Below are 27497 nucleotides of genomic sequence, written 5' to 3'. Positions count from 1 at the left end.
ATTGAAGGACGACTCATCAACAACCTCTGTTAAGCCGCTGATACACTATACTTGCTCAAAATGAAGTAGACTTGAAGTACTTAGATCAAAGATCAAAGAACCCAGTCTTCAATATGGATTACATCTCATCATCAAATAACAAAAAACCTCACCACTAGATTAATAGGCAACATTATGATCAGTGGAGAAAAGACTAAAGCTGTCAAAAATTCCATTTTACTTGTATCTATAGTCAACACCCACAGTTATAGTCATCAAGATAAAAAAACCTGCAGCATTGGGACAATGTGCTATCAAGGACTTCTCCAAGTGATGTGAGTTTAAAGAGTAAAATGTGCTTGATCCAAGTCATAGCCTTCTCAATTACTTCAAGAAGATAGATGCATTTGAGTTGTGGTGTTGGAGAAGAGTACGGAATATCTCATGAACTGCCACAGAAACAAACAGGTAAGTCTGTTCTGGAGGGAGTAGAACCAGGATGCTCTGTAGAGACAATGATAGTGAAATGCCATCCTATACACTCTGGACATGTTGTCAGAAGGGACTAATCCTTGGAAAAAAGACATGATGCTGGGAAAAGTGAACAGAGAAAGAGAGGAGACCCCCAGACAGATGGACCGACCCAGTGACTCTTTTAATGAGCCCGAGCATATCAAAGATTATGATGCTAGTACTTGTTCATAGGGCCCCCTGTGAGTCACCCCCCATGAGTCATCTTTGACTTGAGGGCATCTAACCGCAACAAACTAATAACCATAATCTACTTGTCAGTTTGCCATGTACAGGTGGCTAGTGTGTTGCTGTAGAGTTGGAAGTTATGACACCATCAAGAGAAGCCACGATAGATGGATTCTAGATGAACTAACTGGCAGACATTAGACTAGAAAGAAAGTGCAGATAACCTACTTCTGAAAATTAACCAATGAAAATCTAATGGATCACAAGAGATTAACTCTTTTTCTGTGAACACATCATATGAAGCTATTACTCACTAGAGGAGAGCATCATGTGTGGTAAATGCAAGAGCCAACTAGGATGCAGGAGACCCTTGATAAGAAGGGTTGGCACAGTAGCTACAGTGATGATCTCCAAAATGGTTTGAGTTACTGTGAGGCTTAGACAAGACCAAGGAATATTCTGTTCTTTCATCATATTTTAGGTTATCAGGAGACAGAGTCAACTCAACAACAGATATTTATCTACATGGTTACTTGAAAAACTAGAAGGTCAAAGAAAGAGAAGACCACCTTCAGTGACATGGATTGACAGTGTCTGCAATGATGAGCTTGATCATAGCATATATTGAGAATATAGAGCAAAACTAGAGCAGCTTTCAATCTTTTGTTCACTAGAAGGAATGAGTAACAGTCTACATGACAGCACCTAACAACTAGCAGTTATGTTTTTAGAAACTGAGCCGTAATTCCATGGAATTCACCATGGAAGGATAAAGCTTAATACTCGGCACCATCTAGGCATCCTCCTTACCCATTCTCAGAGGGCAGTTTGAAAATTTCAGCCTCTGTTCAGCTGAACAAAAGTTCAGCTTAGTACTTCTAAATTAGCTTCAAGGATAAAGATATTAAGCACTAAATGTCACAATTTAATGATAGCTATAGTTCCTATATTCATACTGCAGAATTGAAAACACCAAGAAACTAAAGTATTTGCAAAATTATCAAATACTTTGTACTGAAAAAAATCCTCCAGCATTCCAAAGATTTGTCTTACATCAGATACTGCATAATATTATCACAAATTTTTATATATTAGATAGTTTATATTAGTTTGTTGGAGCTAACAACAACCTATCAAAGGAATAACGAGGAATCCAGGTGAGTTGCCATGATTGAAAGTACTAGTAACTCTATGGGAGAAAATCAATTTCTACTAGATCTACAGCCTTGAAAAACCTGTAAGAGGGTCACTAAGTCAGAAATGACTCATTAGTAGTGAATCTGAGTTTTAAATAGTTTTTAACGCAATAAAATGAGTTTGAAAAGCTGAAGAAATATATATGCATTATACAAAACTAAAAAGGAATAAACTTGAAGGAATGCATTTTAAAACCATAAAAAATTGGACATAGATTAATAAAAGATAGGAGGTTCACATATGACACCTGCCTATATAAGCAGCCTTCTTATTAATAGGAATATCACAGGTTCTAGGGACACATAACTATTAGCTTGATTTTGCTTAATTTAAATATAGTGGGTTTACACCTGAGACGTCAGATGTAAATATCTACAATGTGAGATGCATACCTCAATGAAAGAAATAGGATAGCAAAGATGTTCTTTTTTGGTTTGCCTTTGAGTGTGCCACTTATCAGGCTACTTTTGTCTGGACGTGTTTACTTTCTTAAAGTGAATTTAAGACGGAAAGAAGAACGCAAACGTAGTGATAAAAGAAAAATGTTCCTTTCCCCGCATGTTGCAGTGTGATGACATAAGACGACCCTTCTTTGTGCTCAGTTCTATGGTTCTACTCAGCTTGAGCTGTTTTCTACCACATGGGGGGGGGCGGGGAACCCAATGTTAATCAGTTCTAATGTCTCCAAAGGAAATAATTCTTTCTACTGTAGCTACAAATGCCTTATTTTTCAAAAGTGTGTTATCCACTCATTTTTTTTTTCAAAACCCACGAGAGCCAAGTAAAATGAGCCCCTTGGAGTCATTCATTTTAATTTTCCAATTTATTCAGTTCTTATTTAGAGCTATACTGGCAAATTAAAAAAAAATACATTGCGTCCTGCTTTCCTCAATATTTCCCCATCTTGCTCATCCCGAACTCATGTCCATCACATCCGACCCATAACAACCCTCCAATGGGTTCCTAAGACTGTAAATTGCAAAAGGAAGAGACTGTTCGTCTTTCTCCCAGGGAGCCGCTGGCAGCTTCAAACCGCGGGAACATCTCAGCCTTTGGTTAAAATATGTGCTTAACACAGAGTTCCCACTTTCCTCACTCCTGATCATTGGTGCCTGTTAACAACCTACGGTCACCACCATTATTCCTAAAAGGGATTCATAAAGAAACAATAAATCTAACTTGGTCTTAATAATAATCCAACTGCTTCTAATAACTACAAAGCATAGTAAACAACAATGGGGAAAAAATATTCCTGAACAGAGCATTAATCAGGTTTGACAAGCCTTATGGCTCTAGTTTATTCCAGATTAAATTAAAAGTAAGTTATAGTTAGATGATTGTTATTACATTTACTATATATACAGAATATATTACTCGTGCTACAAAACAAAATATCAATTTATGGAAATTTAATCAGTCAATAACACATTATGATAATAACAATTTGTTAGGTAAACACCAAGCATTTTCATTAAGTATCTTGGAGAAGCGACTTGTAACCTAGCATTGGAAAGACTTTAACAATTCCTAATAATAATTAGTTGACAAGTCTATTAATCACAGCACAGACACCATTCTATTAACCACTCACAAGAGCATTATGCAGTTACAAAACAGATTCAATTATTTAGCTTCACCAACAACCGTTACTAAATAAATGGAAATAGAGAAATAATTTATAAATAAGACTAGCTTTGTTTTTTACTTATTCTTGACTATTTCCATACAAGTGGAATATTAAAATGCATTTATTTGTTATGGATTGAATTGTGTTCCCCTAAAAGTGATTGATGATGAGTCAATAACCTGAGTTCAAGTTACAACTATGCTTGCTGAAAGTAAGAACGATTTGAAGCACCGGTTGTAGAAGATCAAGGAATGCAGTCTTTAATATGGATTGTGTCTCAATGTCAAGAAAACAGATTCTTATCACTGGACCAATAGGCAACATCATGATGGATGGAAACTGAAACTGTCAACAACTACATCTTATTGTGGATCCACAATTAACACCCTTGGTTATAGCAGTCAGAAAATAAGGAGATTCATTGCACAGGGGAAAATCTACAGTTAAAGACCTCTCTAAATTTGTGAGGAGTAATGATGTCAATTTGAGGACTAAGGTGTGTCTAATTCAGGCCATGGTCTTTCTGGTCACTTGCTATGCATCTAAGAGTTGTACAATGAATAAGGATGATGGAAGAACTGATGCTTTTGAGCTGTGATTTTGGAGAATAGCACTGAACATCCCATGGACGGACAAAAGAACAAACAAGTATATCTTGGAGAGGGTGCAGCCAGAGTGCTCTTTGGAGGCAAGAATGATGTGTTCTTCACCTCTCATACTTTGGGCATGTTGTTAGGAGGGGCTATTTCTTGGATAGGGACATGATGCTTGGAAGGGTGAAGGGTCAGTGAAGGAGAGAAAGACCTTCCACCAGGTACACTGACACTCTGACTGCCACTATTGGCTCTAGGGTGTGAGGAAGTGTGAAGATGGCACAGAATAGGACAGGATTTAGATCTTTCATCCACAGAGTCAGTATGAGTTGTACTCGAATCAAGAGCAACTAACAATAAATATGGTTGTATCATAACTCAGTATGGTGTAATTATTCTACATTTTCTGACCTGATGTATTTATGCTATAGATGGTGGTGGTTGTTGTTGTTCCTGACTAATGTGATGTTGATCCATTACTCCTCTCTCAGAGTGCCATACTACAGTAGTTTGCATGTTGTAGCAATGGTGGAAACTCTACCACAGGTATAACAAACACCATCTGAGTCATCAATACTGGACAGCTTTCAGTGGAGCCTCAAAACAATGAAGACGAGTTATTCAATTCTAAAATCATAATCCCTCAAAAGTCTTGTAAGTAGAAGCAGAATACTATTTGATATAATGTAAGAAGACGAGGTCCTCAAGTTGGATGGACTCAAAGAACAACCTGAGAAGAGTACCTGTCTCAAAAGCAGAGTTCCCCTAAATTATATTGATGGAATGAAGCTCTTAGGCAATTGAAAAAAACCTTCATTTGTTGATGTGGCATGACTCAAAATAAGGAGAAAAGCAACAAATATACACTAATAATTGGAATGTGCCAAGTATGAACCTAGGAGAAGTAGAAGTTGTCAAGAATTAAATGAAAGATATAAAGATGGATATTATAGGTACTGTTGTTGAAGCACTGCCAAGTTGAGTACAACTCATAGCAACCCTACAAACAACAGATATGAATGCTGTCCTAACCTGTGCAGTTCTCATTAGCCCTGACACACTTGAGCACATTGCTGCAGTCACTACGTCAATCCTTCTTGTTAAAGGTCTTTCCCTCTTTCGCTGACTCTCCATCTTTCCAAGATTAATGTCCCTTTTCAAAAAATAACAATGAAAAAGTTTTTCATTTACTTTTCAAGGAGAAGAATTAATTTGGAGGGAGCGGGTAGGCAGGGAGAAAATCCTAAGTCTCTGTAAACTTTAATTAAAATTAATATTTTTAAAAAATATCTCCTAGCAACATTCCCAAAGTATGTGAAATGAAGCTTCCTCGTCCTTGCCTCCAAGAAGCACTCTGGCTTGCACTTTTTCCAAGAAGTATTTGTTTGTTGTTTTGGAAGTCCATGGAATATTCTACCATTTTCTACCATATGCGTGTTAAAAAAACAGTGTTATTCTAGACGTTGTTATAATGTGCTGATAATTCTAGATAAAATAAACTCAAATGCATGGTGCATTGCACTTTGAATTGCACAGTCATGTCATTAATCAATAATGACACACTGAAGAGGAATGGTGTTCCATTCATTATAAAAAGGACCTATCAAGATATGTCTTAAAAGACAATGCTGTCAATGACAGGATAATATGCGTGCCCATACTAGGAAGGCTGGTTAATGAAACTATTATTCAAAGATGTCCACAAAATACTGAAGGCAAGGAAGAAGAAAGCTAGGATTTACACCATATTCTGCAGTTCTGAAATTAATGAGATACATAATCAAGATGCATTATAATTGGTTACAATAATTGAAAAAATCTAGAAACAAAAAATAGGGAATGATAGAAATATGATTCTTTGGTGATAGGAATGTGGATGGAGATTGCATTATAGAATTTTATAACCAGTGATTTATTTACTGCAAATATATTGTTTGAAAAACATAAATGGAGACCCAACAAATGGAATAAACAGGAAACAAAATTACTACATTTGATGGAATCACTGTGACAAAGAGAGAGTAGGCAGGCCCACTATCATCAGTCCAGAATTTCGTCTGTTTGCTGAAATAGCTCAATATGCCATCAATTTCTGGAGTCTTAGTTCTTGCTTATGCCATCAGTGAATTTTTTTTTAAACTTCTTCTTTTAGTACCACTAATTCTTGTTCCTAAACTACTTCCTGAAATTGTGCAGTCCTTTCCCCCTCTCTCATTACCATTGGGTCAGAACTGACTCGCGATGACCCTCGGCATATTTCCAAGGATATAAACTGCACAAGAGGAGGTTGGCCATCATTCCTTTGGAGACACTGGTGTATTCATGAGGCGTGGCTTTTGTATTAGCAGCACAATTCCTGATGATTGTGCCACCCGTGCTTAGGGTGACTCTGTGTTTCTTCCCGCTTCGTGTGTTTTGCATCTTTCAGTATTTTGCCCATGCAATCCTTAAACACAGAAACTTGAAGATTAAATTATTCTTCAGTTTTTTCCTCTTGAGAAATACTGTATATATTCTTGGTGCTTTTCCATGTTTTTGCACATTTTGTTATTGTGTTTTCTTGATCTGCCCTCTGAAAAGTTCTTTATCATTTGATACTTGGGCATTTGCTATCTGTTAGAAAGAAGGTTCAGAGTCTCTTCTGACACCTACTTTGGTATCTTCTTTCCTGTCTTTTTAATACCCTTTGTTTTTCTTCATGGTTTTCATCCAAAACTTGTCTGATCTTTGGTTACTAGTGTTCAGTGTATTAAACCTAATCTTGAAAATTGTTTTTACTTGGGCCTTGGGGATAAACTAAGATCATACTTTTCACTTATTTCAGCTGCAGCTTAAATTTCTAAGAAGAACTGAACTTCTGGATTGAAGCTCAACATCAAGAAAACCAAGATCTCACTACCAGACAAGTGGCAGCATCAAGACAGATGGAGAAGATACTGAGATTGTTAACACTTTCAGCTTCCTTGGTTCCACAATCAACACTCTTGGCTCCCACAGTCAGGAAATAAAAAGGCAAACTGCATTAGGAAAATCTGCTGTCAGAGACCTCTCTGGAGTGCTGCAGAGCAAGGATGTCAGCCTAGAGACTAAAGGTGACTTGATTCAGGCCATTGTCTTTCCAATTATTTATTATGCATCAGAGGACTGGACAATGATCAAGGATGACAGAAGAATTGATGCCTCTGAGTTGTGGTGCTGAAGAAGAGTACTGAACATACCACACAACGCCGAGAGAATAAGTATGTCTGTCCTGGAGAGGGTGAAACCAAGCTTCCTCCTGGAGGACAGGATTTCGAGACTCTGTGTCATATACTTTGGGTATGTAGCCAGGAGAGACCAGTTTTTGGAGAAGGATATGATGCTTGGAAGGGTGGAGGGACAGAGCAGAAGAGGAAGACTCTTATTATCATGGATTGACATAATAACTGGAGTAATGAGGGTAGGTGTGTCAGGGACAGAGATATTGGATAGAGTAGGGTTCAGAGCTATTGTGCATAAGGTTACTATGAGCTGTAGTTGACTTTACAGCACATAACAATGATTGAACTTGGTGAGATAGATTGGCACAGTGACAACTATAATGGGTTTGCACATTATAGAGATTGTGAGGCCAGTGCAGAATAATACCCTATCTATTGCTCAATCCTATCTATTGTTCATAGGGTCGCTATGAATCGCAGTCAACTGGATCATGTACTAACAAGAAGTGCAACTGATGATCTGGTCCACAACTGTGTCCTGGCCTTGCTCTGACTGTCAGTATTGAGCTTTTCTACTATCTACACACATGTAGTCAGTCTGACTTCGGTGCAGTCCTTCAGGTGACATATATGGGTTGAGTCACTATTTCTGCTCAATGAATAAGTCATTGACTATATATGAAATTCTACCATGTTGTTTTCCGTCTCAATTCTATCACCAAGATATACCTCACCCCATCTCCCAACAAATAAGTTCTTCTTTAGGGAGCTCTGATGGCTTAGTGGGTGGAGAGTTACACTGCACAAGCCAAAGGCATGTGGTTCAAATCCACCAGCTGTTGTTCCAAGAGAAAAAGATGAGTAATGTCCTCCTATGTGATTTACAGCCCATGAAAACCCGCAGCTATGTGGCATTTCTGACTAACCAGCAATGACACAGTCCTTTTTTATTTCCAACTATTGCATTCCAGTCACCAATTAATATCGATGCATCTTGATCAGTCCTTAATGTCTTATCATTGGCATTCATGTTTAATGGATATATATATATATAAAGAACAGTTGTATTAAGAGGCCTTCCTAATATGGGACTCGACATTATCGTGCCTCTGACAGTATTGCACTTTAGGACAGATCCTGAAATACTAGATTTTACTATCAATGCGGTACAATTACTTTTCAATTTGTTATTTCTGGCATATTAGATTATATCACTGTCTGATTCAAAACAACCCAAATCAGTCCAGTTCCGCTCACAAATGCCGAGGAAATCACTCTTTATGCATTCTATCCCATAGTACTAAAATATCTCCATGTGTTGCCGCCTTTTCTACAAAGAACATGTTCACCAAGAGCAAGGCTCATCTCTTACCCATTTTTATGTCCACAACATATAGTATAGCAGCCAGGACATAGAGGCTACTGGATATAATAGATTCTCCATTAAGCTAAACTGTATTTGGCTCTCTGCGTGCCTTGTGCCAATTTATGACAAACACAAATCCCTAATGTCTGAGGGTTCTTTCCTGAGATTCTTTAATGGCCAAATGAACCCTCATTGCCCTTCACAGGTTATGTTACCCGTGAATCTGATCTTAGCTGGACTTGAAGTTTGCCTTACGCCAGCACTGCTAACAAAGTAAGAGTGACACTAATCTCGATCCAATCATCTGGCTCTGCCAGGATTAACACCAACAGAAGAAATCCAGTTGGCAGATTTATTAAAACAATTACTGCATGCCCTCAGGGGTCCTTCTAATACTGCAAGATGTCAGCATGAACTAGCAGAACAGCGGTTCTACTTTCCATATAGTTGGTGTCCTCTGATTTGAGATCTTATCTTTAATACTTATAGAGCTGTCCAGTCATAGCTCACAGGAATTACAGTATTGTAGCCCATCAATAATCCACGCCATCTCTCCAGCAAATAGATTCAATTGTTACCGAGTCAGTTGATCAGCACGGTATCGCTTATCATGGCCCTTTTACACTATAGAGGAGCAGTTGTCTCCTGCAGCATTAAAACTGTCTGATCAGAAGTTCAATCCTATTAAATGATAAGGAGAAACAACTCTCTGGCTCCCAAATTAAAGAGCTATGATTAAGAGTCATCTCTTGCTCTCATAATTTAACTGCACCACAGCAGTGGAAGCTTTCGGTTCAGAAATGATAAAGATTTCATCCTGAACGAAAATGCCAAGTATATTGCTCTTTTTCAGATCAGAAGAAACTAACAGAGATATATAGATATAGATATCAGGAAAAGTGATCAGGAAAGCTCTGCTTCTCTCTCCTCCCCAAATCCCCAAAACCAATTTCTCTGGCAATGGTGTCCATGAGATTCCCTGGCTAGTGTTCCCCTAGTACCTGGGATAAAGTGTGGGGAGATAGAGATAGAGAGAGAGAGAGAGGGAGAGGGAGAGGGAGAGGTGGATGTACTGCATCTCCTATACAGGTGGCATAAATACAAACTGGCACTTTGTTCCATAAAAATTTGAAGGAAGAACACATACTGTAACAGAAAAGATGACATAGTCATGGAAAAATGTGTGTTCAATCATGATACTGTTAATTATTTAGTAAAATGATGTTTACGTGTACGTGTGTGCATTTTAAGAACCTTCTCTAAAGTAGAGCTTTACCTTATCATCGATCTCAGTGAATCTTCTTGCCACTACTCAATCTATAAGTGGCCAACTGAGGAATATCATTATATATGAGACCTAGTTTAATATGACTTTTTTTCAGAAAGTCCAGTGTGATCTGTTGGCAATATCATATGCGTCTATCTTCCCAGAACAGACGGTGTTCCTTCTGTGTTCCTCTGACAGTGTCTGCATAGTTCTGGTCACACAGTCTGTAAGGAGCTGTACTCCTAACCAAAGGTGTTGCTTCTCTCGTTGTCTGTATTAACCAGCAGCTCTGTGATCGAAAGATGAGTAATCTCCTCCAGTGCAATTTAAAGCCTCTGGGAAAAAACCCTAGCTGATAAATCTTTTCCAAGTCCACAGCAATGAGAGCTTAACATAGCACATTTTAAGAAATTTCTTTCATTGATTACATGTCCATTTTTACAGTTGTTGATAAAGATTTCATCCTGAATGAAAATGCCAAGTATATTGCTCTTTTTCAGATCAGAAGAAACTAACAGAGATATATAGATCTGTGTGAACAACAGATCTGAACCTTGAGACCACTGTTACAATTATTGTGTCAATCCATTTCACTGAGGGTCATCCCGTCTTTTACAGATCCTCTATCTTCTACCTTTCCCAGGATGCTGCCTTTTGCAAGGACTGACACCCCCCCACCCGACCCCGACAAAATGCCGAAAGCATGTGCGATGAAGTTTCATAATCCTTGCCTCTCAGAAGAAACTTGGTTGCACATCCCCAAGACAGACTGTTGTTCTCTTGGCAATTCATTCAGTATTCTTCACTAGCACTAAATTCAAAGGCAAAAGTTCTTCTTTGTTCGTACTACTTCATGTCCAACTTTTATATGCATGGGAAGCCAGTGGAAATTCCAATATTTGGATCAACCACATCTTAAGTCTTACTCTTTAGTATCCTGGAAAGGTCTTTGATTTCCCCAGTGCAGCAGATTTTCCTAGTGCAACAAGTCTTTTGGTTTCTTGAGTACTGACTGTGGATCCAAGCAAAATGAAACTGTTAAAAAATGCAATCTTTCTCCGTATATCCTCACTCTGCCTCTTGGTCCAGTGGTGATAATTTCTGTTTTCTTGTTTAAAATACAATGCATAATGAAGGCTGTAGTATTTTATTTTATTCAGTAAATACTTTGGTGTGTCCTTTTTGGTGTTTTTCTGTTTACTTTCTGCAAACAAACTTGTATCATATGCATATAAAGCAGGCTCTCAATGAGTCTTCCTCCAATCCTGATGCCATTTCCACTATTAAAGCATGGAAGAGCAAGGCACATGACTTACCAATCCTTACAATACAGTGTCTAACAAAAAGTGGACAGTCACCAAATTTAGGTCACGTAAATGAAGACTTCGAATAGTATTAGACATAATTGTAAGAAAGTTTATAAAAAATTGCATGTGACATTTAATGTGTTATTCTCAGTCCTTATGTGACACTAGGAAAATTATTTCTTTTCTAACATATTTTTTTATCATCTTAAAGATCTTTGCTGTAATAAATTCCTAAATTGCATAATAAACAATTAGGTTTATAGCACAAATTGTTGTCCAATAGAATTTAAATTAAATGGAAGGGTTTCTAGTCAGTATAGCATGTTAAGACAGGAAAAATAAAATTAAAACAACAAAAATTTAAGGTGAAATGGAATTAAAGTGTAATTGGTTAAATAAATAGCTATCATAATCACACCTGGTCCTAATTTTTCATGTATTTAAATTAGTAAACTTATTTGATAGCAATAATATCAAAGTACAGAAGAAACTTTTATAAAACGAGTGAGTTTTTACATTTTATTTACTTTTTACTAACATTATATCAAATTCAATTCAATGCTATCATTTTCTGACTGTAAAATGTACTTCTCTATCCCTGGAAATGAGTATCTACGACATCCAGAGAGGTAATTTGGCAAGCTGTGAGCTTACCTACAGGAACCAACAGGGACCAAAATTTAGATTCGTCCCAGTGCCCTATAAGTTGTCAATTCGAAGTGAAGAACAGAAGAATTCATCTCTCTGACAATCTAGTTTTAATTATTTCAAAAGTTCTGCAGTCCTTTATCCTGTGTTTTCATGCCTATATAATCACTTCTTTAAATAAAAAGGACAAACTTGAAGAGGTTTCATAAATGCACTGCAATGATGTAATTTCCTAAAATGAAAAAGTATAGCTTTACATGTTCAGTTATGTGAAAAATACACTTAACTGAGCCAAATAGGATCACTTGAAGGTTATAAATATGATGAGCACTTTAAATCCAAAAGCAATTACCTTGCTTTCTGCTAACCAGCGATGTGGGTCATGATGTATATCAGGAAGGCACGAAAAAACCTAAAAAAGATAAAGTCTATTAGACATAAATTTTTCTCTGAGATGAACTTAAGTAAATTAAACTCATCAAGAGCATCCGAAAAGTTAATTACGAAATTAACGTATTTTAAAAAGATAGACATTTATAACTCAATCAATTCCAAACTACCACTTAGAACAGTCTAGAAGCTCTAGTGGCCCACTGTGTAAGGAGCTGTATGGCCAACTCAAAAGCAGGCCATTCTACCAGCTCTTCTGAGAGATAAAGACGATTAGTCTCCTCCTATGAGATTTATCCTCTCTGAAAACTTATGGAGGGTCGGCTAGGTGTCCATTCCAGCTCTACAGCAATGGGCTTGTTGTACTATTTGATTGTTTTCTAATTTATAATTGTATGTGTATGGATATATGTAGTTGAAATAGAGAAACAGAAAAATCAACTTTAAAACGCTATCAATATTGGAGTCTGGTGGCTAATGTGAGAGACAAGTCTTTGAGAAAAAAATGTCAGAACAAATTGATTTCCTTTTTGTTTCTTCTATCTGATTCACAGTATTTATTCCATGGTGATTCCACCTTGGATATCCTATGGTGCAATTCTATTGAGTTCTCTCAGGTCACTGCAGGTGGGACTTAACAAGAGTGAGTTTGGATTTGTAGTTGTTATTCACATTTTTATTATTACATAACCACTTGTGCATCATAACTCCTTCAGTTTTACACTAAGAAGTCAATTTATCTCATCCATGGTGGTATAAAACTGACAAAGAACTAAACGTGACTTCATGCAAGCACTGTTTTAAATTTCATTGTGGTAATAAAATCTATGGAATGTTGTCCATTCTAGCTGAGTGCCTTATTTCCTTCATTAAAACTTATTTATAAAATCCTTGCACTATTTAATTTAGCCTTATTATTTAAATAACGTAGAGTCATGAAAGGTTCTTAATGACTTTAAAACTAGAAGTCCAAAGACGTTTTCTTTCTTTACAGTTAGTACTATAATTGCAAGTCCTTTTTCTCAGAATTTTCTGTTTGAAAACACTGATTCCTTGGCAAAAGACAGCTACCTTTAACTTGTAATACATACCTTCTAATGTTTGTACACATAACTTTCCTATCAGGAAGATCATTAATCATTCATTTCACTCTTTCACTCGATGCCATGGAATGAGAACCAACCGACTCATAGACAGATGAACTTCCAGCCAGGTTTCCCAAGCTGTGAATTACATGTAGGAGACGATCCAGCTTTCTCATACGGAGCAGCCATTGGATTAAAACTCTGTGTCATTGGGATGGCAGCGTGACTCCAACTAGACTACCAGTTGGAACACAAGAGCTCAGTAATCCATTAGTATGTGAAAAATGCACAATGAATACCTATCATGTGACCTCTTAAGGAGTATTATCTGCTTTCTCTGTATCTAAATCACATTCAACTCTTACTTCCTGTTTTTACACTGAAATTTCCCCTAACTACATTAGTTTACCATGTTTTCTCCCTCTTCATCTTTCTGGCGTGCTAAGCTTGTAATTCATCATCTATTCGTCTTTGACTATAGTATACTTTCTTAATGGTCATTTACTTGTGTAATATATCTCAATTAAATCTTTAGTGAACAAAGTTATAGTCACTGAAGTCTAAAATAATGAGAAAAATTAATGTTCAGTATATATTTCCTGATTTGTTTTACAGACTTAGAGCCTAGTTATTCTTGTTCTTTCTCCAGCTCTCAGATGCACAGGAAGTAATTGAAAAGATCACAGTCAGATTCACACCTTAGGCCTCAAACTGACATTACTGGTCCTTAGTAATTTGGAGAGGTACCTGACTACAGACTTTCTCAATGCAATACATCCCCTGATCTCCTGACCGCTGGTACTAAGACTGTGGATCCAAGTAAGATGAAGTCAGTGATTTCAATCTCTTCTCCATCTATCATGACGTTGTCTATCACTCCAAAAGTAATAATTGTTTTTTCCTTGATGGTGTGATGTAATCCATATTGAAGCTTGCAGTCTTTGATATTCTGGAATAAGTGCTTCAAGTCCTCCTAACTTTCAGTAAGCATGGTGGTGTCATCTGCGTAGATTATTGATGAATCTTCCTCCAATCTTGATGCCACATTCTTCTTCACAGAGTCAAGCTTCTCCAATGGTTTACCCAGTAGACCAAGTGACTAGGTATGGAGAGAAGAAGGAACCCCTACACACACTTTTCATCATTTTAAACCATGTAGTTCCCTTGCTCTGTTCACACAACAGTCTCTTGGTCTAGTTTTCACATGAGCACAATAAATGAATAAGGATGAAGGAGGAGGAGGAGAAAAGAACTGATGCCTTTGAGCTTTGGTAGTGAGGAGTATGGAATGTCCCAGGGAGTGTCAAAAGAACAAACAGATGAGTCTTACAGAAAGTACAGCCAGAGTGTACCTTGGAGGTAAAGATGGTGAAGCTTCATCTCTCATATTCTGAAGTATAAAGCAAATATATCTTTAAAGACTCCTTGGTGATTACTTTGAAGTGAGAGTATAAATATTTTGTGGGTATTTTCTCAACAACAACAATTACTTTTTCAAAGGTTATAAGAACATGCCATGATACATGCCATGGTTTTTGCAATCACTTGCTATGCATCAGAGAGCTGAGCAATGACTAGGGATGATAGAAGGAGAATTGATGCCTTTGAGCTGTGGTGTTGGAGAAGAGTATTGAATATGCCATGGACTGCTAGGATAACTAACAGGTTTGTCCTGGAGAGGGTGAAGCCAGGCTGCTTGTTGGAGGCAAGGATTCTGAAGCTTTGTCTGACATACTCTGGACATGCTGCAAAGAGGGACCAGTCCTTGGAGAGGGACATCATGCTTGGGAGGGTGGAGGGACAGTGCAGGAGAGAAAGACCCTCAATGAGATGGATTGATTCAGTGACTGGAGTAATATAGGGGCAGGTGTATTGGAGACCGTGAGATTGGCACAGGATAGGACAGAGTTTAGGTCTTCTGTACATAGGGTTGCTATGAGTCACAGGTGACTCAACAGCACATAACAACAACAGCAAGAACAAAACTAAAGTTATTAACAGAAAGGAATTGAAAACAAAAAGCTGTATGCTGTTAAAATAATTAGTTTCCCTCTATGGAGTAAAATGTAAAGATGCATGACCACAATGACTCTATTCCTCCGAGCCTATTAAAGAATTGTTAATATCTGGGAAGATGTGGGATAAATGATATTCCTATCAGAAAGAAATAAAATATTTAAGCAACATGCTTGTCTACAAACTAAAAGAGTTAGCTTTCTGCCTAAAGCCTGTTATTTCACTGAGTAGACTCAACCTCTTAAACTGATACGTATATGGCCTTTAAAATAAGTACATAAAAAATATAACTCTACAAACTCGTCATTTTAATCCATCTTATCAGTTCAAATACTTCTATTATTGTCACATCCTAAGATAATTTCAACTGCAAGAATAGAATTACAGTTGCTTTATTTTCTTTTAAACATGAATTTAGATAAAGACATAAAAATGAGGAGGAAATAAATTAAAGCTTTAGTATGAGAGAAGACCATTTTAGGCAAAGATGATGACAAATGAGTTACAAAATTAAAATATAAGTATCTGGAAAGTAAAAAAATGTATATGTCAATGCTATAATCTGAGTGTCATTATGCCATCAAATGGAGTAAACAGAGAAGTTAAATGAGAACTACACTATAATATGCTACGCGTATTGCTTACCAAACAAACGTTCCTTTAAATGAAATTTAACAGTTCCAGCACCTGAAGTTAATAGTGGTACTTCCCTTTAAGGAATGAAAACTTCCATGATAGCTTTTCTTATTTTATTTACCTTGTCACTTAAAACTACGCTGAGTATCACTATCTCCTCCCGTGTGATTTATTGCTTCTGAAATCCCACCACAGGGGTCAGCTGTGGATCGATTCCAACTCTATGTCAGAACCATATTTTATTGTAGAGATGTAAAATCTAAATTATACATAATTCATTTTTACAAGGACTATTTATTAATTTATTTTCTACTGTATTATCTAGCAAAAAACATCACAAGAGACAGTTGTTTTGTTCAATAAATACAAATTTAAAGAGTAAAAACAAGCAAATTCTCAAAAATCAAGACTAAGCATAGATTTCCACTAGGAACCAGTACCTTAAGGCAACTCTATAGCGAGGCCTTAATAGTGCCCGCAAATGCTGGAATCTATAGTTTAACTATTGCGAATTAGAGGGAGAATCAAGATAAATGATAAGAAAAGTAGGTCTTAGACTCCTTGTGCATTTCCTATTATTTCTGAATATTCTCATCAAAATACACCATTAATAGCATACATACATAATTTCTTTTTAAAGGGAAACAAATAGCAAAATGATTGTTTAGACTCCAGAGTTAGAACTAAAGGATTAGAATCTGGGTTCTTGCATTAAACTAAAGGTTTGAGTGTTTGTTTCTTCTTTGCTAAAATAAATTGAAATAGTGTACCTGACAGAGTTGACTTGTGGATTAAAGAGATGCAGATATTGAGATAGAGACAGAAAGCGAGAGAGTGAGAGCACTCATGAGCAAGAGAGAAAGCTCTGGTGGCCGGGTGGCCAGAAGCTGCGCTGCAATCCCAAACGGAACACGAACTGAGGCCACTAGCTAGCTGCTCCGCAGGGGAAGGATGGGCAATAGGCAATCTCTTCCTGCGCACTCAACTGCCTCTGAAAATCTACCAGAAGGTCAACTCTGGGTCACATACAACTCTTGGTGTATACACAAAGCTCTGAATCTTGCTCTATCCTGAGCTAACCTCACCATCTCCAACACGCCTGATCCCACTGCCAGTCACTGATTCATTCCATCTCATTCAGTGTCTTCTTCTGTGCTGACCCTCTATCCTTCCAAGCAAAATGTCCTTCTCCAAGGAATGGTCCTCCTTGCAGCCCAAAGAATGTGAGACAGAGCTTCAAAATTCTTGCCTCCAAGGATCAAACTGGTTTCTCCAATCCAAGACAGACTTGGGTGTTGTCATGGTAGTCCATGGTATGTTTAATACACTTCTCAAGAACCACAACTACCTTTATTTACTGGAATAAAGCTAGTATTCAATAAATATCAGTCAATAATAAAACAACAAAAATACAGCCTGTGATGATGAAAAGGTCAAAGCCTAGAACTCTTAATTCCTGGAGTAAAGATGCCTCCCATAGCTTTACTCTCAAGATGTTTTCCTCTACAAGGTGAGATTCTGGCAATTCAGTGAATTACCATTACATTTTCTTTCACTTCGATTATGCAATAACTATAGTGTCACATTCTTGAAATGCAGTAAATTCTTTACATTTCTTTATTTTAGAAAATTTTCTGGAAACAACGTGGCTCCTATGTAACTATTCATTAAAAATACATTATAATCATTAGTCAAGAAATGAGCTGAAATTTTAAGACATAATAAAATTTGTAATTACTTTTAATTTCTCTGGGTCCTTCCAGAAGATTTTACAAACTGTATCAATTTCCTTTCCTATCATGCCAAAAATGGACTCTTGTTCAGTCTCCAGACAAAGCAGCTGATCCTTGAGTTGCAATCTGGACTCTTCCATCTTTCTCATGGTCTCTTCTTCATTGGTTAAATGTCTTTCCTAAAGAAATGATAAAAAGTAAAATCAGGGGTTGATTGTTTAAGTAGAGGCAATATCCGTAAGATCCATATAAGAAAGTCAAAGAAGTGACTTAGAAAATAGATCTGACACCACTGATGACTTTAGTTAAATAAAACACATTTTCATGATTCAGTCTCTGAGGTTAATTTATGGAGCCCAGAAATGAAGCAGTAAGTGAACCAGGTTGTTAACAAAGGGAAGTATAGTATACACACTTTATAAGTAAACTAGTATAAAATAAAAATTTTCTTTTAAAAATACAAAGTTAACTAGGAAAGGGAAAAGGGATGAATGAACGAACAATGAATGAATGAAAATCCAACTTTTCTGTAAATTTTTGTTAAAATCACAATTAAAATAAATTTTACTTAAAAGATACAATATTATTTTAGTAAAAGGAAAAAAGAAAAACATTTCAAGAGGAAAAAACACTTTATCATTTTAATGATATATTCCCATAAATGTATCAAAGAATAAAATCTGTTGTCACAATAGTAAATGTGAGCTTTCAATAAGCTTTAGTAGAGCAGTACAAAAGGCAAATTATAGAAAAGATTGCATTAGTGGCTTCAAATCCAGAAAAAACAGACTTGGCCATCTTTAGTTCATTAAAAAAATAACTTTTAAGTGTTCACTTCAGCAGCACATATACTAAAATTAGAACAATACAGAGAAGATTATTATGGTGGCCCCTGTGTAAGGATGGCACGCTAATTTGTGAAGCGTTCCATATTTTTAAATAAACTAGTAGAAAATTTAAAAAAAGAAGTTTCTAAAGAGTAACTTTAAAACAGGCTAAGGTTTGAAACGCCTACACTGTTGAAATGCTTTAAAATCATGAAGATTTGATAAAACTAAAATATTCTCAATGGAAAAAAAGATTCCTTCTGAAAAGTTATTTAAGATATAAGACAGCTGAGGAACCCACTAGGCAAATAAATTCTAGAGAAGGACATCATGCTTGGTAAAATAAAAGTCAGAAAAAAAAGAAGACCCTCTAGAGAAGGACCGAAACAGTGCTGGGTTTAAGTGTAACGGCCGTAGTGATGATGACAACAGGAGTCTGTGGTCCACAGGGTTGCTATGAGGCAGAACAAATTTAAAAGGACATAACTAAGAGCAGCAACATCTCCTTACTAGAGAGAATCAAGTCGTATGTAGTAGGCTTGAAGAAAGAGAATACACCGATGTGCACTGCCTATATTAATAGCCTTCTCCCATACAGCAGTAAGGAGTCTAATAGTCTTTAGATAGTCTTGTAAAGACAATATAATTGGGAATATTCTATGTACAATAAGCTCAGTTTGAGTCTGAGAAAAAAGCAAACCCAAAACAAAAAGTAACTTTTCACTGAAAAGTAACCGTGAAAAGTACAACAGTGTTTTACCAAAAGAAATTTGCATCTCTTCAATTACTTCAAAAATTCTTGACTATACCTACATGTGCCTCCCTTGTCCACATCTGACTTGTATAATTCTCCGTGAAGCAGTACTTCTTCAAAGTGAGGCTGGTGAACAGGACCCAGGAGGGAGCTCGACACATTCACCACAGCCTCTCATCTGGGTCTGGATCTCAGCTTTGTAAACTTATAACCTTCTGGCCCAGAGATCTTTGTGCCTACCTGCTAGACCTACAGAAGCAGCAGAAGCAGCAGCAGCCATGGCTGAAACAGAGATGTCACAGCAGAGAATCAGAGACCTGACACGAGATGCAACTTATCATGGAGGAACTGCTACTTCCAGAACCAGAGCCAAGAGCCTTTGCCTAAATTTTTGGGAGGACTGGTGATAGGAGAGCCATAAGTCAAAGAACTACAGGCTTTGTAACACTTGCCTAAAGCCTCGAGCCCACGTCGGGCTGCCTTGACTGAGAAACTGTGTCTTGCTGTCAACCTGAATTATGGCATTTGGCTTCCCTAATATGGCTCTCTGTGGTCTGTGAGTTATTACAATGGATTCAGGACCTGGAAATTGGTGTTGTAATTAGTATAAATAGGTGCAAGAGTGTAGGTGACATGTCTGACCTCATGGGAATTGTTTCTGTGTTTTTGTTGTTGTTGACAGGGACGTGGAGTTGCCCTTGCTCTTTTTACATATGGAAAAATTAGGGGAAATTCTATTTTAAAAAACTTAGCAAGCTGCAATATAATTATTTATTCATACATCTATCTCTCTCAGTGAACTACTAATTTCAGAGCATAGCAAAATATATAAATATATATATACTCATCTTAAAACTCAGAATATTCACTTTCCCAGAGATTCTAAAAATTATAGACATGATCTTCTTGTTGTTGTTAAATGCAATCAAGTTGTAGGTGACTCATAGCGACCCATGAACTTTCTTCATTTCTCCAAGTTCATAGGGTTTCTGGGGGCAAGCTATTTCGGAAGTCGATGTCACTTCTTCTTCCAAGCTTGTTTTAATTCGGGAGCTCCTCCAAACACTGTCCACCATCAGTGACCAATATTGCATTTGGCACATCAGGGTCATGATCTTACTAAACATAAATCAACATAAAAAAATTATAGAGTATATCTGAAGATCTCACGGGTAGAGCTTATGCAATTTTGCCAATGTCCACTCCCTCATTCCATTACGGCAACTGAGTCTGAAATGACTCACAGATGACCCTCCTCTGGAAAGCCAGGGCTATAAATCACATAAGGAGAGGTTGTCTATTTTTCTACTTTAGTGAAACTGAAGGGTTAAAATTGTTGAGAAGCTCAACCTTTGGGGTAATCTTCCATCAGCACAACTTCCTAGAGTATAAGCATCATAGCTCCCCAATTTCTTAAGAGTTTAACAACAACAAAAAAGCTACCACATTTCCCATACAGTCACTACATGAAAGGGAAACAATTTTTCATATACTACTCTACTGAAAAGTAACTCAAAATAGTATGTGAGTTCAATGCCACCTTGTATACATTTGCCATGGATGAGAAAGGGGGAAGGGAGGAAAAGAGAGGATGAGAAGTTATAAGGGAGAAAAAGAAAGATAACATTAAAGGCTGAAATGAAAACTAACACAAGTTATTTCATGAAGTTATTGGAAGCATGACTTGAGACTCTAGACTTGTACATACCACCTAAAAAGTTTTGAAAAAGAAATTTCCTGCAATTTAAGTCATACCTGAGCTTTAAATCCTGGACAGGAGCATTACAAGGCAAATTATGAAACCACCCTGAACAAAAATTGGATCTGTCCGGAAGCAATCTATCTGGCTCCCTAGAAGGCTAACATTACATGTACCAATGGAGTAGAATTTGCAAGGAATGTAAGATGCAAGATGAAATGCCAGCCAGGGCAGAAAATGCAATGCAAGTTGTCTTTCCAACTAAAGGAGAATTCAGGGGTATGGGGGAGTACTACAGATTTTATGGAAAATTTGAAATGAGCTTAATCTGGAAAGTGACCACATCACAACTCAAAATGTCTTAGAAAACTGGAGAGAGGGTGAAGCAGATCACATCAAACTCTCCTCAAATCAAGATATTTTTTGAAACTTATTACTTAAAATAATAATTGTGGTGGTGGTGGTGTTGGTGGTTGTTGTTAAGTGCCGTCAAGTCGCAGGTGACTTATAGCAACCCTATGAAGGGGAGTCCTCGACCTTGACACTTTCATCTTCTCTCCAGGTTCATAGGAAAATAATAGTAGACTTTATATTTCTGAAACTCAAAATATGAATATAAAAACACAGCAAAACACAGTACTTCCAAGTAAATTTGAAAGAAAATAAACTGGGATGGATTTAACCACCTTTTGTGAAGGCACCCTGGTGGCAGAAAGATTAAGCACTCAGCTGCCAACCCAAAGGTGAGCATTTCAAACCCACCAGCCGCTTCATTGAAATCTTTCCAGTTTAGGACTTTCCCACTAAATTCCTGATCCACTTTGATTTGGGGTTTGTGTATGGAGTGAGATGTGGATCTTGTTTCAGTTTTTTAGCAGGTAGAATTTTGCCATCACCATTTGTTAAAAAGCCTATTATTTGATCAATTGATGGGTTTTGACTCCTTGTCAAATATCCATTGATTTGGAGTGGATAGATTCACTTCTGGGTTCTTGATTCTATTCCTTTAGTTCACATTATCTTTTGGTGTACCAGTACTCTATCTAATAAGAGACTCATATCTAAAATTTATAGAATACTCTAACACTTCAACAAAGAAAAGACAAACAACAAAATTACAAAATGGGCAAAAGATCAGAAAATAATCTTTACCAAAGAAGACATTCAGGTGGCAATAAGAAGACCCAAAAAACCATATAAAGACCTGCTCAAGATCACTACCCAATCAAGAAGAGCAAATCAAACCAGACACAATCTCACTGCAGCAACAATATCAAGGTTCAACAGGACAGCAAACAACAATGTGGGTACGGATCCAAAGAAATGAGAACTCTTCATATACTTCTGATAGGAATGTAAAATGATACGGCTACAGGGTGACTTTGTGGTAAGGAATTGGGCTGCTGACACAGAAGTGTGTGATTTGAATTTACTAGCTGATCCATGGGAGAAAGGGGAGCAATCTCCTACAGGACTGACACTGCCTCTGAAAATCTGCTGGAGGGTCAGTCATGCCTCGGTTCCAACTAAGTACATAACAACAACTATGGAACGTACTGTGGCAATTCCTCAAAAAGTTGAAAACAGAAATATCATTTGATCAAGTTATTCCACTATAGATAATATAACCTAAGGAAGTCAAAGGTCCAGCATGCACATGTATGTTTATCATATGATTATTCACAATAGCACAGGGATGGAAACAGATCAACTGCCCATCAACAACTAATAAGATAATAAGAGAATCTGTGATACATTCACCCAAGAGAGTATACACTGTGAAACAATGAAGAACCAGTAAATACTACAAAGCATGGATGAGTGTAAAGGACAGTGTATTTGGTGAAATATATCTATCACAAAAGGGCAAATACTGGAGAAGACCACTGTGATAAAAATTGGATGGTTAGAGGGGAAAGCAGGAAATGGAGTCTGAAATGAATGAAATCCAGACAATGTCAAAAAATCTGTGAAATGAGAAAAAATGAATGAATGTCAATCTAAAATTAATGGACAATCAGCTATTGTGGGCATTGCAATTAACAATCTATAACATAATTAATGTTCTAGAATTGGGGGAGTTAAAGAAACGTTTATATACACAGAACAATCACAGAAGATAGGCAGGGATGAGAGAAGAAGTGGAGGGAGCAGAGATCAATAGATAGATTGGCAGAGTGCAGGGAAATGGAGGATCTAGCAAGAATTTGGTGGTGGTGGTGGTGGTGGTGGTGGTGGTGGTGGTGGTGGTGGTGGTGGTGGTGGTGGTTGTTGTTATGTGCTATTGAGTCGCCTGTGACTCATAGGCGACCCTATGTACAACAGCCCTAAACCTCACTCTAACCCGTGCCAACCTCACTGTCTCCGACACACCCAAACCGACTGCCCCAGTCACTGAATCAATCCACCTCATAGAGTCCCTCCACCCTCCCAAGTATAATATCCCTGTCAGGACTGGTCTCGCTTTGCAACATGTCCAAAGTATAACAGATGAAGTTTCAGAATCCTCGCCTCCAAGGAGCAGCCTGATTTGACCCTCTCTAGGCTGAACCTGTTGTTTTCTTAGCAGTCCACGGTACATGAACTACTATTCTCCAACACCACAGCTCAAAGTCATCAATTTTCTTTCTATCCTCCGTAATCATTGTCCAACTCTCTGATGCATAACAAGTGATTACAAAGACTATGGCCTGTATCAGAAGTACCTTAGTCTCCAGAGAGACACCATTGCTCTTCAATACTTTGGAGAGGTCCCTAACAGCAGGCTTTCCCATTGCAATGCATCTTTGAATTTCCTGACTACTGGTGCGAAGAGTGTTGACTGTGGAGCCAAGCAAACTAAAGCTGTGAACAATCTCAATCTCTTCACCATCCATCCTGATGCTGCCAATTGATCCAGTGGTGAGAATATTTGTTTTCTTTATATTGAGCCTCAATCCATATTGAATACTGTAGTCCTTTGTAAATAATGGCATTGATTAATTAAGGTTCTAAAACATAAGGAATATGAGTGACCGAATGCAAAGCAATGTACAAAAAGAATACAGCTTTGGAATCCCTATGGAGCACTTCTGCTCTGCCCTACATTAACAGTGAAAAGCCAAAAGTTCCATCTAAGCTTAGATCAGGCTGTGGCATGAGCGGGTATCATTCGTGATGTCAGAGGGATACAGGCTAAAAGCAGAGAAAAACAAAAGAAACTCTAACATGGATGATGAACGGGGATCCAGAACACTGTGTTATGCTCAAATGAAACCTGTATCTAAAACATTTTAACTGCATGGTTAAAAATAAGGAGAGTGTGTGCCAGAGCTGTATCCTTTCTCTGAACCTATTCAATCTGTATGCTGAATAAATCATTTGAGAACCTGGACTCCATGAAGAAGAATGTGGCATCAGGATCAGAAGAAGACTCATCAACAACCTGAGCTACACATATGACAGGACCATGAGACAGATGGAGAAAAGAATGAAACTGTTCTACGATTTCATCATACTTGAACATCAATCAGCATCACAGGTACCAGAAGTAACAGATCAGGAGAAATACTGCATTGGGCAAGTCTGCTGTCTGGGTCCTCTCCAAAGTACTGAGGAACAATGATGCTAATTTGAAGGCTAAAGGGCTTGGAATCAGGAGTGGCATTCACTTTGTAAACAACATGGCTCTGAAAACTCCATGAACTTAGAGAAATGATGACAGTTATAGAACAAGGTTCAGGTCTTTCGTTCATAGAGTGGCTATGAGTCCTGTCTGACTCAATAACACTTAACAACAACAACAACAAGGTGCACCTAATTCAGGCCATGGCCTTCTCAATCACTTAATATGCTTTTGAGAGCTATACAATGGATAAGGATAACACAAGGATTTATGCCTTTGGAGAAGGGTATTAACTATCCCATGGACAGTCAAAAGAACAGACAGACATGTCTTGGGAAAAGAGCAGTCAGAATGTTCCTTGCAAACAAGAATGGTGAAGCCTTCTCTCACATACTTTGGTCATGTTGCTAGGAGATGCTATTTATTGGAAAGGGACATCATGGTTGGAAAGAAGGAGGGTCAGAAAAAGAGAGGACGACCCTCAATGAGATGGACTGGCACAGAGACTGCAACAATGGCCTCAAGCATGTCAGCAATGATGAGGATGGCACAGGATAGGACAGGGTTCAGATCTGTTGTTGAAAGGACCACTACGAGTAGTACTCAACAAATTGATGGCACCAAACCATGGGACCACAGTTAGCAGACTGAATCCAATACACCTTGGAAATTAAGAGGACAAGAAGAGGTTGTTAATTGGATTTCCTCATCTCAAATAAAAGTTGAAAACCCATATCAAGCACAAAGACAGCATAACAATGACAGGGGAGCTGAGCACATAAGACACCAAGACTCTGTATTTGAGTTCGTACTGAACTTTAGAAAAGATTCTATCACAGAGGTGCACACCATGTGTATCATTCACATCTCTATCCTCACCACAGTATGAACTCCTCAAGAGCAGAGATAATTCTAAACTTCAATTAAAACATCCCACATCTACTACTGGGAGCTCAGGTGGCCCAGTTTGGTAAGCAAGCCATATTGCACATTCCTAGTTGTTCAAATCCACGGTAAATTTTTAAGAGACAACAAGGTTGTGATGAGTTGAATGTGAGGTGAATCATATGCAAAACAATGAGGTATTTATAGGCATTTAATGAGCAAAATAATATTCTAATTCCACCAGAAAATTGGTTTCCAAAAATAAAAATGTTCCTATATTATTTGATTGAGTGTACCATTTCCTTTTTCTCAAAATAAGTGCTTCACACTATTTTCGTCAAAGGAGAGAGAGAAGTTACAATTATTAGTGTGTTGTTGGTGGTGGTGTTGTTGTTAGGTGCCGTCAAATACAACTCATAGCGACCCTGTAAACAATGGATCTGAACCCTGTCCTATCCTGTACCATCCTCCCAATTTCTGAAGCACTTAAACTGTTGTTCTTGTCGTCAGCAAGTCAACTACAACTCAAACTCACAGCAGCCCTGTGAGTAAAGGGCCAAAAAGAACCTTTACTCTTCCTATCACGTGGTTTGTTTGTTTTTTTCCCAAGGACTAGAGGGAGTTTTGATGGTCCAGTGATAAGGAGTTGTGCTGCCAACCCAAAGGCACATGGTTCAAATCCACCAGTTGTTCCTTAGGAAAAGTATGCATAATCTCCTCCAGTGTGACTCACAGCCTCTGAAAACCTGCTGAGGGTCAACAAGGAGTCAGTTCTGGACACGACCAAAGATGTCATTGGAAGTTTTACCACTCTTGCATGTCTTCCCCCAAGGTGTTTCCTTCAAGACATCTTGGTGAGTGCTTGGGGTAGAACATGAGATATTCAACATTCTTAGGCATTATCACAGTTCAAAGGCACCAGTTCTTCGGCCCAGTGTTCACAAACATATGATGCCAATGGATCAAGTACATGTTGGTCTTTACACTGATATCCTTGCTCTTTAGTATAACAGTGTATCAAGACTAACAAATGAGACAATCTGTACAACAACAGAAGAAATGGAAAAAAACTCCAGTGTATAATAAGAACACTAGCTATATCATTTCATGAATGTTAAATATAAAACTTGGGTGTAAGCCTTGTGTCTATAACCTGGGTATAACCTTGAGTTTAAGCCTTGTGTCCATAATCTGGGTGTAACCTTGGGTTTAAGTTTTCATATCTATAACTTGTTGTAGGCAGGCATATGAAAGTTATTCACAAAACAGAAACAAAACACTGGAAATTCAAATTTAAACTTTTAACCCCATTTAAGGAAATTACTCTAGCCCCAGGCTTTTTAGTGTCTTTTTCTAGAAGAGTATTGAGCAATACAAAGATCATTAGCAGCATAATCAAAAGGTGTTAGACTGCTTACTGGATGGGTTCCTAGAAATTAACATTCACACTTGGAAACAAAAATACCTTTGAAAGGGCATTTCATGCATTTATTAAGTTTAAAGACTGTTTTGTAATTATTATGTATTTCTCTTTAGTCAAATGCCTAAAAACAGAAATAACATTAGTTATTTAAAACCAGCCACCTTTGATGCATTTCTATTTCTAAAACAAAATACAACACAGGCCAGGAAAAAAAGAACTAGAGTTTCTTATTATGCATTTGGAACAAAAGCTGTTTCATTTTCAAAAGAAAAAATTTCTCACTTTTCTCAAGAGAAATATTTGTAAGGTTACAGTATCTTTAAAAATCATCAGAATTTTTCCCACCACTCCCCATCCCCTTTTTTCTTATAGGAACCTTACACATGTATTCATTCTTAAAAAAAAATATACATATATATACACTAGTTTATTTACAAAATTCAAATACATTGTTTTTGAGAGCAGATTGTAAAGACCGGGTATAAATAATAACAGATCTAAAAGGTGAAAACTAATACCTGAGAGATACTCAGCACTTGCAAAGACAAGGGCAGAATTTGTC

The 27497-nt window shown here is 37.4% G+C and overlaps 1 protein-coding gene across 1 annotated transcript in view; it reads right to left on the bottom strand.

The window, feature by feature from the left end:
* Window positions 1-27497, bottom strand: part of CEP128 (centrosomal protein 128kDa) — a 597902-nt gene that overhangs the window by 331675 nt on the left and 238730 nt on the right. Inside the window, exons 15-16 of the mRNA XM_006884767.1 lie at window positions 17749-17922; window positions 12236-12295 (exon numbers count right to left, since the gene is read on the bottom strand). Of these exons, the coding sequence (XP_006884829.1) occupies window positions 12236-12295; window positions 17749-17922 (234 nt within the window). The remainder of the gene's footprint in view (window positions 1-12235; window positions 12296-17748; window positions 17923-27497) is intronic.

The sequence above is a fragment of the Elephantulus edwardii genome, unplaced genomic scaffold (assembly GCF_000299155.1).
Source record: "Elephantulus edwardii isolate Elephantulus edwardi_28Jun2011 unplaced genomic scaffold, EleEdw1.0 scaffold00037, whole genome shotgun sequence".
In the NCBI taxonomy this organism is placed as follows: domain Eukaryota; kingdom Metazoa; phylum Chordata; class Mammalia; order Macroscelidea; family Macroscelididae; genus Elephantulus; species Elephantulus edwardii.
Note: the sequence above shows the minus strand (reverse complement) of the source record. Positions and strands in the feature narration are given on the sequence as shown.